This window comes from Pristis pectinata, chromosome 31, assembly GCF_009764475.1.
Source record: "Pristis pectinata isolate sPriPec2 chromosome 31, sPriPec2.1.pri, whole genome shotgun sequence".
Lineage (NCBI taxonomy): Eukaryota > Metazoa > Chordata > Chondrichthyes > Rhinopristiformes > Pristidae > Pristis > Pristis pectinata.
In genome coordinates, this window is record NC_067435.1 from 3,328,949 (window position 1) to 3,342,100 (window position 13,152).

Consider the following 13,152-nt stretch of genomic DNA (forward strand, 5'->3'; position numbering starts at 1 on the left):
CAGGAAGGAATGAGAGTACAGCATGGGATTGGCAGAATTATAAGCAAACTAGTCTGTTTCCGGGAACAAAAGTAGTAAAGTGTTTGGAGAACGGGGACTTCCTGTATAATGCGTCCAAGAGTCATGCAGCACAGAAATGGGTCCTTCAGCCCACCAACCATCAAGTACTAATTTACCTTCATCCCACTTTATTTTCTCCACATTCCCATCAACACCCCGCCACACTGAACTCTACTGCTCACCTACACAATCTGGTGGCCAACTAAACACTAACTCAAGTCTTTGGCCTGTGGAAGGAAACTGGAGGATCTGGGGGAACCCACATGGTCACAGGAAAAAGTGCAAACTACACACACACAGTACTGGAGGTTAGGATTGAACCCATTGCTGAAGCCACTGAGATGTTCTAAATGAGATGGGAGTGTTGCTTAATAAATCAATTACTTCTGAGCCATTGAGGATTCAAGCACAGTTCTGTGCTGCATGAGGCTAGTTTAAGGTGTTAACTTGGTGTCTCTACTCCCAGCTGTGGAAAATTTGCCATTCTTACTGCTCATTATTCAATAATTACTGGAAATCTTGCATCCTTATCCAAAAGAGCAGGCTGGTGATTGCCCTTTTGATTAAATAGACAGATTAAATGTGAAATGGTCAGAGATAGTGTGGTCATGGAGCCTACAGGAATATTAGTTGATGCCATCTGAGGGAGAGAGGCCATTCCTAATGGACATGGAGTCAGAGAGTGGGATAAGAATGCAAACTTTTGGAATACTTTCTCTTTCGTGGTCCATTGCCATTACTTGAGTATTGAGCAGGAAAGTGAGCAGCAATGGGTAGTTTTTAAAATGCTCTAAAGTTGGTGTTTTCCTCCACTAATTCCTTTTTGACTTAGTTGGTTGAAAATGTTTGTTTCTTTTGCACTGATCATTTAATTTTGTCTACCCAATAAATGAGAAAACTAAACAATGGAAGTTTGAGTTGTCAAGAGCTATTAATTTGCACTTGGGAGTGAAGGAACCTGCCCAAAAGGTGAAGAGAAACATTTAATTTTATAGGACCGACTCTCTCCCATCTTGTAGCTCATAGTTTCCAAAATTTAAGCTAATGGTAGAAAATACTAATCATGTTAAGAAGCATCTATGAAGAGAAGTGGTTAAAGACCTTGCAAGAGAATTTATCATTGACACATTTGAGCCCTGGATATCAAAAACTGTTCCCGTGACAAAAAGCATCTCGTATGCCCCAGCTGTAGGTGGAAGCAAGTGGACAAGGGAGGGAAAAAGTAGCCATGAAATAAGTTTTGCTGAACAAGAACAGGCTGAAACAATAGCTCTGCCAGGACAATTCTGCTTGTAGATTTTGGAGGGAAGTTAGAATGTGTATGTGATTGAGGTATTTGGGTGATTGAGATTGGAAGCTATGATTTCCAGAAGAAACTAGAGCATTGCTTGTCTGGAAAATGGCCTCGTGTTTTGTGGTGGGATCATGGTTACAGCACAGCAGAAGGCCGTTCATCCAAATTGGTTTTATACAAGAGCAATCCGCCTAGTCCCAGTCCCCTGCCTTTTCCTTGAAGCCCTGTAGATCTTCCTCTACTACCCTGGTAGTTCCAGATCCTAACCACTCGCTATTTTTCAAAATCATCACTTGCCTTCTGCCAATTACCTTCATCCTCTGTTCCAGATCTTAACAACTCTACCAATGGGAACAGTTTCTTTCAATGTTTTGTTTTCACCCTTCGTGATTTTAAATACCTCCTTTAGCATATCTCCTTGCAATCTACTAGGTTCCAAGGAGAACATCAGTTTCTCATTTCTAGCTACATAACAGTAAATTGTTCTATTGTCACGTGTACTGAGGTACAGTGATAACTTTGCTTTGCATGTCATCCATACAGATCATTTCATCACATCAGTGCATTAAGGTAGTACAAGGGAAAACAATAACAATACAGAATAAAGTTAGTTACAGAGAAAGTGCAGTGCAGGCAGACAATAAGGTGCAAGGTCATAATGAGGTAGATTGTGAGGTCAAGAGTCCATCTTATTGTACTAGGGGACCATTCCATAGTCTTATAGCAGCAGGATAGAAGCTGTCCTTAAGCCTGGTGGGATGTGCTTTCAGGCTTTCCCTGGAATCAATTTGCTAAATTTCTTCACTGCCTCCTCCAAAGCTTTCACATCTTTCCTAACCTGTCTAGTTGAGGCCTAACCAGTCTTTCTGTGTAGGTACAGAACATTGAAGCTTGCGATTCCCTATGCTTTTATTAATTACTTTCTCAGCCTCCGCTGCCAGGCATGTTTATCCCCAGATCTGTTTTTGTACCACAGTTCAGAATATACTTTTCTTGCCAAAAATATTACACTGCACATTTTGAAATTGTGCCTTGTGCACTTGCGTAAACCGTAAATGCATTAATAAAAGAAGTGATCCAGTATCACTGTACCCTATTATACAACAAAAACCTTCACTGCTACACTGTTTACTTTGGCAATTTTCCAGCTGTGGTCCCATGGCCTTTATTCTAGGGCCTTCAATTATTGTTCTGGCACCTTATTGAGAAACTTTTGGAAATCCATATTTTATTAAACCAACTATGTTTCTCTTACCAACTGTTCCTTCATCAAAAGTGCTTTGCCCTTTTCAAACCCACACTGGCTTACTCTCTTCATTCCACATGGTTAATTCTACTCCTGATTACTGTCCTTAGAACTGCCGCTGAAGCTTTAAGGACAGTAACTAGTCCACATTTAGCGAGGTTATCTTTACTTCATTTAAAAAAAAATCGCACTTTTCTAGATCTTGGGTACTGGCCCTGAACCTATAGGCTTTTGGAAGGTGTTGACTAGGGTCTTGACAATTTCTTCCCCCAGTTGCCTCAGTACTGTTGAGTGCAGGTGGTTTGTCCATGCAGAGTGTAGCTTATCTGCATGTTGTAAGAGGTTTGCTTATCAATTTGTAGACTATCTAAAACTCCAAGTGCACCTTCCTTTCCTTGCATTTCAGCATCTTTGCGCTGTAATACTGCTGTAAAGTCCCATTTTTGTTTGCTGTTGCTCTTTACTTTTCACTTTATAAATTTTGTATAATGAGCTTGGTTCTCACCTGTCCTGACATTTTGTATAATGTGCTTGGTCCTGACATCTCAATTTTTTTTCTTTTGCTCTATTTTTGTTTCTCCTCCGTCTGTGATAACTCATGGAGCTCTGCCTTAATTTCTCTACCCACTTTTCCAGCTTTGAACCGGCTAATACTCCATTTGAACTCAAATGAAAATACCGACTGTTAGAGATCATTCATAAGCAATACTGTGGAGACTTTGGGTAGTTATTTGACTTTGCAAGACATCACTGGTATCCTTCCTTTCTTTCTTTCCTGCTAGGTTGTTAAACCCAATTAGTTGAAGCATCTTGGCTGAAATCAGCTGCTCAACAGACCAAAGATGCACCTTGTGACCTTTCTGATCCCTTGCTTTTACTGTTTTACTGGCATTTCTTTCAGCTGATCAAGTTAGTTCTTGTACAGTGTGTAGGGCTGTACATTGATAATACTCTCCAATGTATGCCAGTTAAAGAATGACCTGTTATTGGAAATTGATGAAAACACTAAACCAATCATGAGTTTAATTGAAATGTGATGCTCCACTTGCTTGCACCCATTAAATGAATGGTGTTAGAGATAAAATTCATTCCTGCCTCACCTGAGCAACCACTGCTACAGAATAATTTGATTTTCCCCCTACCCCCAACCTTGAAAGGAAATACAACAAGTTGTCACTGTGTGGAGCAGTGAAGGTCTAAATGTACGTGGAGCTCAGTTGACTTTGGTGTTCTGTGCTTCGCAATGTTTCCACGCACCCCCCCCCCCCCCCCACCATTCCAGAGCTTGAACAGAATGACATGAAGACGTGTATTAACGTGATGGTCTGCTGGTCTTTGTTTTAGTGTCACTTGCCATCATTGGGTAAAATCTTGTCTGCTCTTACTATCGAGACATGACAGATAAGTCTTATTTTTTAAAAAAGTAGTCAGTGATGTGCAAATGAACTTGCAAGCCTAGGTAACATTCTTAAAAATAAAATATGTCATTTACAAATGTTTCATGTGGTGAGTAACTAAATATGTAAAGAAAATCACATTTTCCCATTTTAATGGAACTGTGCCGAGATGCTGACAGTCCTGTCTCCATCTTAAGTTCAGTGGAGACAATTTCAATATCTTATACTGGAATCAGGATGAGAACAATAGTGTTGAGCCCTGTGATCGACCTTCTGTTTTTATTTCCACTCCTCCTGCCTCTTTTCCAGTCTCTAGCTTTGTCTCTTAGAAAGAATCCAATGTTTTATTTTTAAAACATGATCTTCAATGGCTAATCCATTTGAGAGGTCTTCCTTCCTAGTCGGAAATGTGTCTTTGTTTTAATTTTGATCCATTTGTTTCACGCCTGCACAAATTAAACTTGCTGTTCAGTATGGAGTCCCATGTTAATGCATCTTCACAGTATATCTCCTGTTTCACATATTGAAGTACATATTGAAGAATTTTCAATTTGCGCTCATTGTCATGATTTTGAATTTAATTTTGAGGTGTACTATTCCCCTATTGTCCTTTTACCAGATAAGGTTGGGCAGGTGGGGGGTTGTGTGTGTGAGAAAGTGCCATTCCACCCTTCTGTCAGTGTTATAAAGTTTCCGAGTAATTTGATTGATTAAGCTAGCAGCACACGCTGAGGCGTTGAGCTCCAGTAAATCCCGACAAAGAAATCCCAACTCTGCTAGAAAAATGCTTTTCTCCAGAGAGAAAAGGATGTCATTTCATATGGCTCGCAACAGTGACATGCCTTTTTGTTCTAAAGGCTGTTATGGCTCCTTGGGGAGCAATTTGGATTTTTTGGGCTCCTTGGAGAACATGACTGCATGCAAGGACATGCAGTGGGGACGATCTAACTAATCCAGTTCTACAGCGCTGCAGTATTTGTGACTACTTGGCTTTTATTGATGAATGGTTGATATTGTGCTGTTCACTGTACTGTGCTGCAGTATCATTGTGAACTCCATGGGCCAGCAGTGGTAAACTTAACATCTACTGTGGTAAATGGCCTTTGGTAATATCTTTCTTTTTGAGTAATAAATTGAAGGAATTTGGTTGGCTAGTTGCATGTTGCAAAAGCCTTTGTTCATTTTGTCAGATCTGGTGTCAGCTTATGACTAAAATAAGTGATGCCATTCTCTCAATATTTTTTTAAGCAAAACAATGCGTTCAGTGAAAATCAACTTAGGAGGTTGCAGTATTGATTTGGCTGATCTCAGGCAGACTGGTACGGGGTGTGCTGCAGTGAGTCTGAACCAGGTAAGGAGAGCAGTTGGTTTGTTGGGGTGTCTTTGTTATACCTGATAAATTCTAGTTAGTCTAAACTGATCACTTTAAAATAGGTATGGTATATAATGTTTCTCATGCTTGAAGTTAATTGATCAGCTTAACAAAGTCATTGATTCTTAAATGTGCACGAGTTGATGCCTTTGGGAAAGGGGAGAAGAAAATTGGGATGGAATTCTAAATCGCGTCACTTATTTACTTGGTCTTGTCCTTCCCTGTGCAACAAGGCATCTCTTGAATTTGGAGCATTGGAGAGCACATTTCTTTGGGTTCGGGTTTCACTTTTGACTGAAAAAATGTTTTCATATCAGTGTTTTCCAGGTTACTGAATTGAGTGGCTACAAAAGAACATCTGTACACCTAAGTGTCCAGAGCATTTTTCATTTGCAGTACTGATTATCAAACAAAGGCAGGTGACCACGTGTTGAAATGATGCATTTAAGATCCTTTGAAGGCCTGGAAGATAGAGGTGGAGATGTTTAGGAAGGTAACTGGAACCATAGCTGCCACTAACAGATCAGTGATAATTGGGTAATACGGAAGGTCAAGACTGGCAGTTGGACGAATGACTGCAGCCAATTTTTGTGACATGTCTTACTTTGTTGTACTTCTTGTTGTCCTGACAGCACTAGGCCAGTTCTTCAAGAATACAAAAGCTCATGGGCTAGGAATACATTTGGTTAACACTTCAAGCCTACTTGTCAGAATTTTGTTTCCAATTCCAGAGTTGCATTGTACCCTTGACAAATGCTTTCATGATGCTTTTCTGTGCTAGGATGCCACTTAAGACCCATTACTGGCCCCCATCTCTACCTTGTCCTGGGTGCAGGCCTGGAGTCAAAAGGCATCTACCTGAAGCCTTGGGTGCCCACGAGGCTTCACACTTTGTAGTGCCCTGTAGCTTTTATGTGCGCAGTCCCTTTGTGCCCATTTATTCTATATTTATTCGTCTGTTTGGTTTTGGAAACTTGATGTTAGTAAGCTGTCTCCTGATGTTTGCAGTTGAACCTGAATACTTCAGACTTGCCTTAGACAGAGCCCTGGATCAGTGATGCAAAGTAGCAAGTGAAGTGAGATGGTGCATTGCACAGGCAGTTTGCCGACTTGCTAAAGATTGGTTGAAAGATAATGGTTTCAGGAGGTGGTTGTTTATCCATCCATGCTCAGTGATTGTTTTTTTTTAAAAGTACATTATTCCCAGGAATTGAGTTTTCCATTGGACCTTCACAATAATGTCAGTACAAGTCTAATTTATAAGCTACTTGAAAGCTTTGTCTGTTCCTACCTGCTGTATTTATTTCCATATGAAGCTACTGTTCCATCAGGTCTCCTAGTGTGCACATGCTGACAGCATGAATATGTGCCTTGCCTGTGCACATTTGCTAGACCAGAAAATCAAATGCAGTATGTTTAACTGCTACTGATTTTTCTTCCCCTGAAAGTGCTAAGAAGTTCCATGGTTTAAAGTGACTTGATGCAGCAGTAGAATTTTTAGGCCACACACTATTATTTTAATCTGCAAGCATCGCTCCTGATCTGTTTTGTTTTCCCACTTACCCCCACCCCCAACCAGCTTTTTTTCTCCACTCGGCTGTGAACAGCCACTGTGCTCTTGGTAAATGAACTGAGCTGCTGTGCGTACCACAGCAATTCTCAAGAAGCTGTGTGTTTGAGGAGCTAAGTCTTTGGAGAAAGAAATGCATATTGGAAAAAGCCGAAACTGTTTCGTGGGAATTTGTTTTTCAGTATATCAAATCATTCATAAACTTAACCAAATAGAATAGTTCACACTTAACTCTTAATTGCAACAAAAGCACTAGTTTAAGTTCCAATTTAAGCTTTGTTCTCCAGCAGTGCATCTTTACTCAAGTTCAAATATTTAGAACACTGACTGGAAATGTTAACGCTAAACTAAAGTGCTGCTTACTTCACCTCATTTCTCAGCACTCTTAGAACTTGGTGTTGATTTCCAAGTTCTGCCACAGTTAACCCTGGCTGAATAATAGTTCTTTAACCTCCTTGAGCTAGAATGTCATGGGTTTAAGCCCCACTCCAGAGACATGAGCACATAATCCAGACTGACTCTGGTGTTCGGCATTAAGGGTGAACTACATCATTGGATGGAAGAATTATTAAATGGAGCCCAGCTTCTTTTGGATTCCAGTGATCTTCTGGAATAGGAATAAGGGAGTTTTCCCAGTATCTTGGCTAATGATCTTAACCAGCTCATTACTCTGACGTTTCTCATTGTGCACACTTTCCTTCCCTATCCCTGCCTACATCGCAATGCATTTCAGTCACTGTTGTAAATTTCATTTTGAGGTTGTTGAAGATGCTAAGTTTGTAAGCCAAGGGAACAGTTTTCAAGTAATAACACTTTTCAGCCTGCCTTTTGGTGGGTGGTGAAAGTTGCTTAAGAGAGAAGTTTTCATTCAGAAATGTTAAAAATTGACATAGTTCAAAATTTAAGTTTTTAAAATAATTACAAGTAAACTGAAACATTGCATTGCTGTTATTTTAAAAGTAAATGGTGAGATAAAAGTAAATTTGGCTAAATTTAATTCTTTTGGTGAAGGTCAATAACTCATTCAAATGACCGTGCTCACCACTGGCTGAAAGAGCTTAAAGGGTTAGCTGCTGACTTGGTGCAGAGTCCAGGGGCAGGCAGTTGGATGCAGCAGCACATGATCTTCAGGGCATCTCAGACTTGCACACTGCAAAGAAAAGATGAACTGTGGTTCCCTTTGGGATCACTGCCCTCAACACAGCCCAATATTGTGCAATGTTGTATAATCTGTTTGAAAGTCCTTGCTGAAGATGATGTGTGGGTATACTGTTGGTTTGCTGTACACTTTCACCAAAGCTTCTTTTACTGGGCATTATATGAAGAGGAGAAAGCTGGTCTGGAAGATTAGATCACATGGGATCCACATCTGCTGGCCATTTGGATACAAGATTGGCTCAGTGGAAGGAGCCAGAGTGATGGAGGCTTATTTTTCAAATTGTGACCAGTGGTGTGCTGCATGGATCAGTGCTAGGTCAACTGTTCATCACCATCTAGATTAATGATTTGGATGAGAATGTAATTGGCATGGTTGGTAAGTCTGTGCATGACACCAAAGTTGGTGGTATCATGGACAGTGGAAACAGGTTGTCTTAGACTACAGTAGGATCCAGATCAAATGGGAAAATGGGCCATGAAATGGCAGATGGAGTTTAACTTGGACAAGTGCAAAGAGTTGCATTTTGGTAAGTTAAACCAGGCAGGACATAAATAATGAATGACCAGAGCCCTGAGGAGTGTTGTAGAACAAAGACCTAGGGTACTAGTTCCCTTAAAATGGCAACTCTGGTAGACAGGGTGGTGAAGAAGGCATTTGCATGTTTTCCTTCAATAGTCAGGCCATTGAGTACACGAGCTGGGACATTGCCTTGCAACTGTACAAGATGTTGGCGAGACCAGACTTGGAGTATTGTGTACCAAACCATAGGAAGGATGTCTTTAAGCTGGAAAGAGTGCAGAAAAGATGCAACTGGGACTGGAGGGTTTGAGTTATTAGGATGGACTGGAAAGCTTGGGGCTTTTTACCTGGAGTGTTGGACACCGAGGGGTGACCTTGTAGAGGCATATGAAGAAAAAAATCATGAGGGGTGTGGATAAGGTGGATGTCAGTCATTTTCCCAGGGTAGGGAAGTCTAAAACTACATGGCCGAGGTTTAAGGTGAGAGAGGCAAGATTTAAAGGGGACATGGGGGGGGGGGGGGGGGTCTGTTTTTCCATACAGAGCGTGGTGGACATGTGGAATGAGCTACCAGAGGAAGTGGTAGAGGTAGGTACACTCAAATGTTTAAGACATATGGACAGGTACTTGAGTAGGAAAGGTTTAGAGGGATATGGGCCAAACACAGGCAAATAGGAGTGGCTCAGGCAGGAAACTTGGTCGGCATGGACCGGTTGGGCCGAAGGTCATGTTTCCCTGCCATGTGACTCTGACTCTGACTCTGAGCAGGAGTGAAATTCATTCTGTCAGCAGATAAGTGCAGTATGTGGGAGATGCTGGTGTGTACTCTCTGCATCCAGTAACTGTGCTGTATACTTAAAGTATCCTGGGAATGCAAAGCTTACTGTTGGTTTAAAATTAACTGACTGCACAGAGTACAGACTTCACTCGGTAAGATGTTCTTTGAACAAAGTGTAGCTGATTGAATGAGAACAATTGTTAGCAAGGTGTTAACCAGTGGTACAATGCATTAATTTGAATTTCCATAGTAATCCATTATTGCAGACAACTGTGCAAAATAACAGGAGTTTTGACCTCCTTTATGAATTTGATTGGAACAGCTGAGACCAAGGAGTATGCTATATATTTAAAAAGGGCTTGTTTCTCTTTATTATAGTTAAATTAAAGACCAAAGCCACAATTGTTAGCTTTGATGTCTGTTTTCCCCAATATACAGGAAGTTAATGTTGTGTTGAAATGTAATAGCTCAATTTGTATGTAGGTAGAGTTGCACATGTTTATCTATAATTCAGTATGCTGGCAACTGCTGAGGGGATAGAATATTGCATTGTACCTTTTTGCCTTTGGACAGAACTGAGACAGCTGATTGATTGCTCCCCAAGGGTAGTGTAACTCCTGCCTCTCCCTCCTCTCCACTGCAGTCAATGCAACTCAATAGACGTCCAGTAAACTAAAGACCAGTGTCATCTGTCTGCCATCGATTCATTTATTAAAACTAATTAAGGAAAAATGAGCTTCCAGCAGAGCCTGGGGATGGGTCTGTTCCTCCTGGGGAATTAGACTGATGGAGGTGTGATGTGGTACCATGAGCTTGGCAGCTGACAGCATCAATTACCTTCTCAACAAGGGAGGCATTTGTGAAAATGACTTTTTACTCTTCTTTCCTTTCTCCTTCCTTACTCTCCTGGAACAAGTTACCGTTGTGGCCATTTAAAGGGATAGCAGTTTCATCACAATATCATCCTTATTTTTAAGTCCATTCCTAATACTTGGTGACTGGAGTGCATTTGGCCTTCATTTGTGATGCCACCTGGTTTGCCAAGACAATGGGGAATGCTGGGATTTGTGTTGTCAAATGTTAACAAAAAATTTACAAAAATCAGTGTTTTTTTTCAAAAAAATTGAAATTCGAGTAATTGTTTCATCACCGATATTTTTAATGTCATCTTAAAAAACCCAAATATTACTAAGGTTCTTTCAATTCAGTATATGAGATTTTATGAAGCTTGGAACCAGTCCAGAGGCTTTCCACTTCCATATATATGCCGAACCTGGGAATGGGTTGAGTATTGCTTGTGGTTGTGCTTTTCAGCTGTATATCTGGGAGTCAGTTCAAATTAAGCTGCAGCAAACCAACCCATTTTGCAATTTCTATTTTTAATTCTCGTTGGCTGCTGAACTAAGCTTCGTTCACACTGCGGATTTCTAAATCCTAGTGGGTCCCAGCACTGTAATTTACTTGTAATTCATTGCTGGATGGTTTTAACATTTACTCTACTGTCCTGTGTGGTCAGGGAGTTGCTTGATGCAACACAATGAGGTATCTAAACCAAAAAAGAGTTTATGGTTCATAGCTTTATTTGTCTACTGTGAGCAAATCAACATTTCAGGAAGATGGATCTAAACTGGAATTCCCTTTTAAGCCACATTTTTTCCATTCTGTTCTGCATTGAGATTTTTGGGTTGATAGCTTTTGAGCATTTTGAGGTCTGGTTTAGCCTAGCCAGAAAACCTTGACTCTTAGTTTTGTGCCTTTGCTGTTCTTTAATTCATTGCATTGGCAGCTTTTTAATTCTGGTTCTGGGAAACCAGAGTCTGAGACTCCCTAAATTTATGATACCAGTCTTGTCTTCCTGGCATGGCTTCAGGGTTTTTTTAAACTCCACTTTTTTTTGTGCCCAGGTCTGTTGGAACCAAGGAACACCATGCAATGTGGTCCTGAGATTAGATGCCCGTCGCCCAAAATCTGAATTAAAATAGAGCTATTATAAAAGTGACAAGATGCCCAAATTGTGGACACTTTTGTTTTGCTACATTCTCATGAGATTGCTCCAGATTCTTTTCTCCAAGCAATGAAAGAAGGGAGACTTTCTCATTGGGTTTGTCTGGATCCAAGCCCAAACCTCATTTCATCTGTGCTTGGCAGACGATTTGACTGCAAAAGGCCAGGGAGACATGACAATCTAGCCAAGATCCTTGCATCCTATTTGCATGTGTATTTACAGAAGTTGTTGTTGGATAATAGTCAGGAGTTTTGCTTCCCTTGGTACCCCAGTTGCTGACCTCATTGAGTTTCAATCTTGAAACCCTCAATTCTGCATGCTATCATGCTCTTCATGTGGAAAGAAGTTGGTGTTGATTTGAAGGCTACTTCAAATGTCTTTGTTTTTCTTGCAGGGTTTCATTTGAGTGGAACTGTGACGGAACTGGCCAGCCAGGGTGAACCTGAGAAAACATACAAAGTTGCTATCAGCTTTGACCGTTGCAAAATTACCTCTGTGACGTGTGGGTGTGGTAACAAGGACATCTTCTACTGTGGCCACGTAGTGGCACTCTCTCTGTACCGTATTCGGAAAGCTCAGCAGGTGGAACTGCGCCTCCCCATCTCTGAAACGTTATCGCAAATGAATCGGGATCAACTGCAGAAATTTGTGCAGTACCTTATCACGGCTCACCACACAGAGGTTCTTCCCACCGCACAGAAACTGGCCGATGAAATTCTGTCTTCGTGTTCCGAAATTAATCAAGTTCATGGTAAGGATCAGTGCAGTACATTGTGGGTATTGTTCAATTCATCATTTAACCCTATATTAGTCTGTATTAAAATAATTTCAGAACTTGTATACACAATTCTAGTCTGTTTAAATACAAATCTGCAACTTGCAAATTGCCCTCAGCTGTTAAAACTCTTAATTTTCTGTTTCACAGTAAACTCATTGTTATTTTATGCAGTTTCCTGTTCTTTTATTCTGTTTCTCTTCAGGTGTTTCTAAACCAGTCTGTGCTCTTCCAGATGAGGACTTCTTATTTTTAGAGCAGCATACCTGGCTTTTATTCTTGTTTCATATCCTGAATTAAGTGAAATCATGTATTTCATGGTTAAAATGCAGACTGAATAAATGTAATCTACCTTGAACTGGGATAAGGACTCAATCTCTGATTTTCTTTTGTCATTTCTGCAGCAACTCTCTATAGATATCCTAATATTGCAAGTTTGGAGCAGGTTTGTTGCTTGTCTCTTAGCTCCAGAAAAAATAGTTGGACCTTACTCAGCATCGTATTTTCTCAAATCCTTGTCTAGCAGCCATGAGCCACATCACTATCCGTGCTGGAAATTTTTACCCAAATCCGAAATGTACATCTCAGCCTTCCAATGTGGTGTTTGTGTGGGTATGCATGTGTGTAAACTCTGCAATTCAGATTACGATTTTTTAAAAATAATGCAGTTCAATTTTTAGGGTTGCCACAACTTCACAAAGAGCAGAGTATATGGAGTTGCATGGTATAATGGGGATACAGCATAAATGCATGAGGAGAAAAGGAATAAAGAATAGGATAGAGTGAGGTGAAGCAGAGTGAAGATGGCTTGTAGAGAGCACAAACATAGCCCAGACCAGATGGCCCAAATGACCTGTCTGTCATTTGTGTACTGTGAGTACTGTTGAAAAAGTGCTTTTCTAAAAATTCAATGTATTGAAAATGTTTGAAAGTATTTCATTGAAATAGTGAGTGAATAGTTGAATATGACAGCTGTT

The 13,152-nt window shown here is 40.5% G+C and overlaps 1 protein-coding gene across 1 annotated transcript in view; it reads left to right on the top strand.

The window, feature by feature from the left end:
• Positions 1-13,152, top strand: part of LOC127584846 (zinc finger SWIM domain-containing protein 4-like) — a 76,957-nt gene that overhangs the window by 26,894 nt on the left and 36,911 nt on the right. Inside the window, exon 3 of the mRNA XM_052041806.1 lies at positions 11,795-12,151. Within this exon, the coding sequence (XP_051897766.1) occupies positions 11,795-12,151 (357 nt within the window). The remainder of the gene's footprint in view (positions 1-11,794; positions 12,152-13,152) is intronic.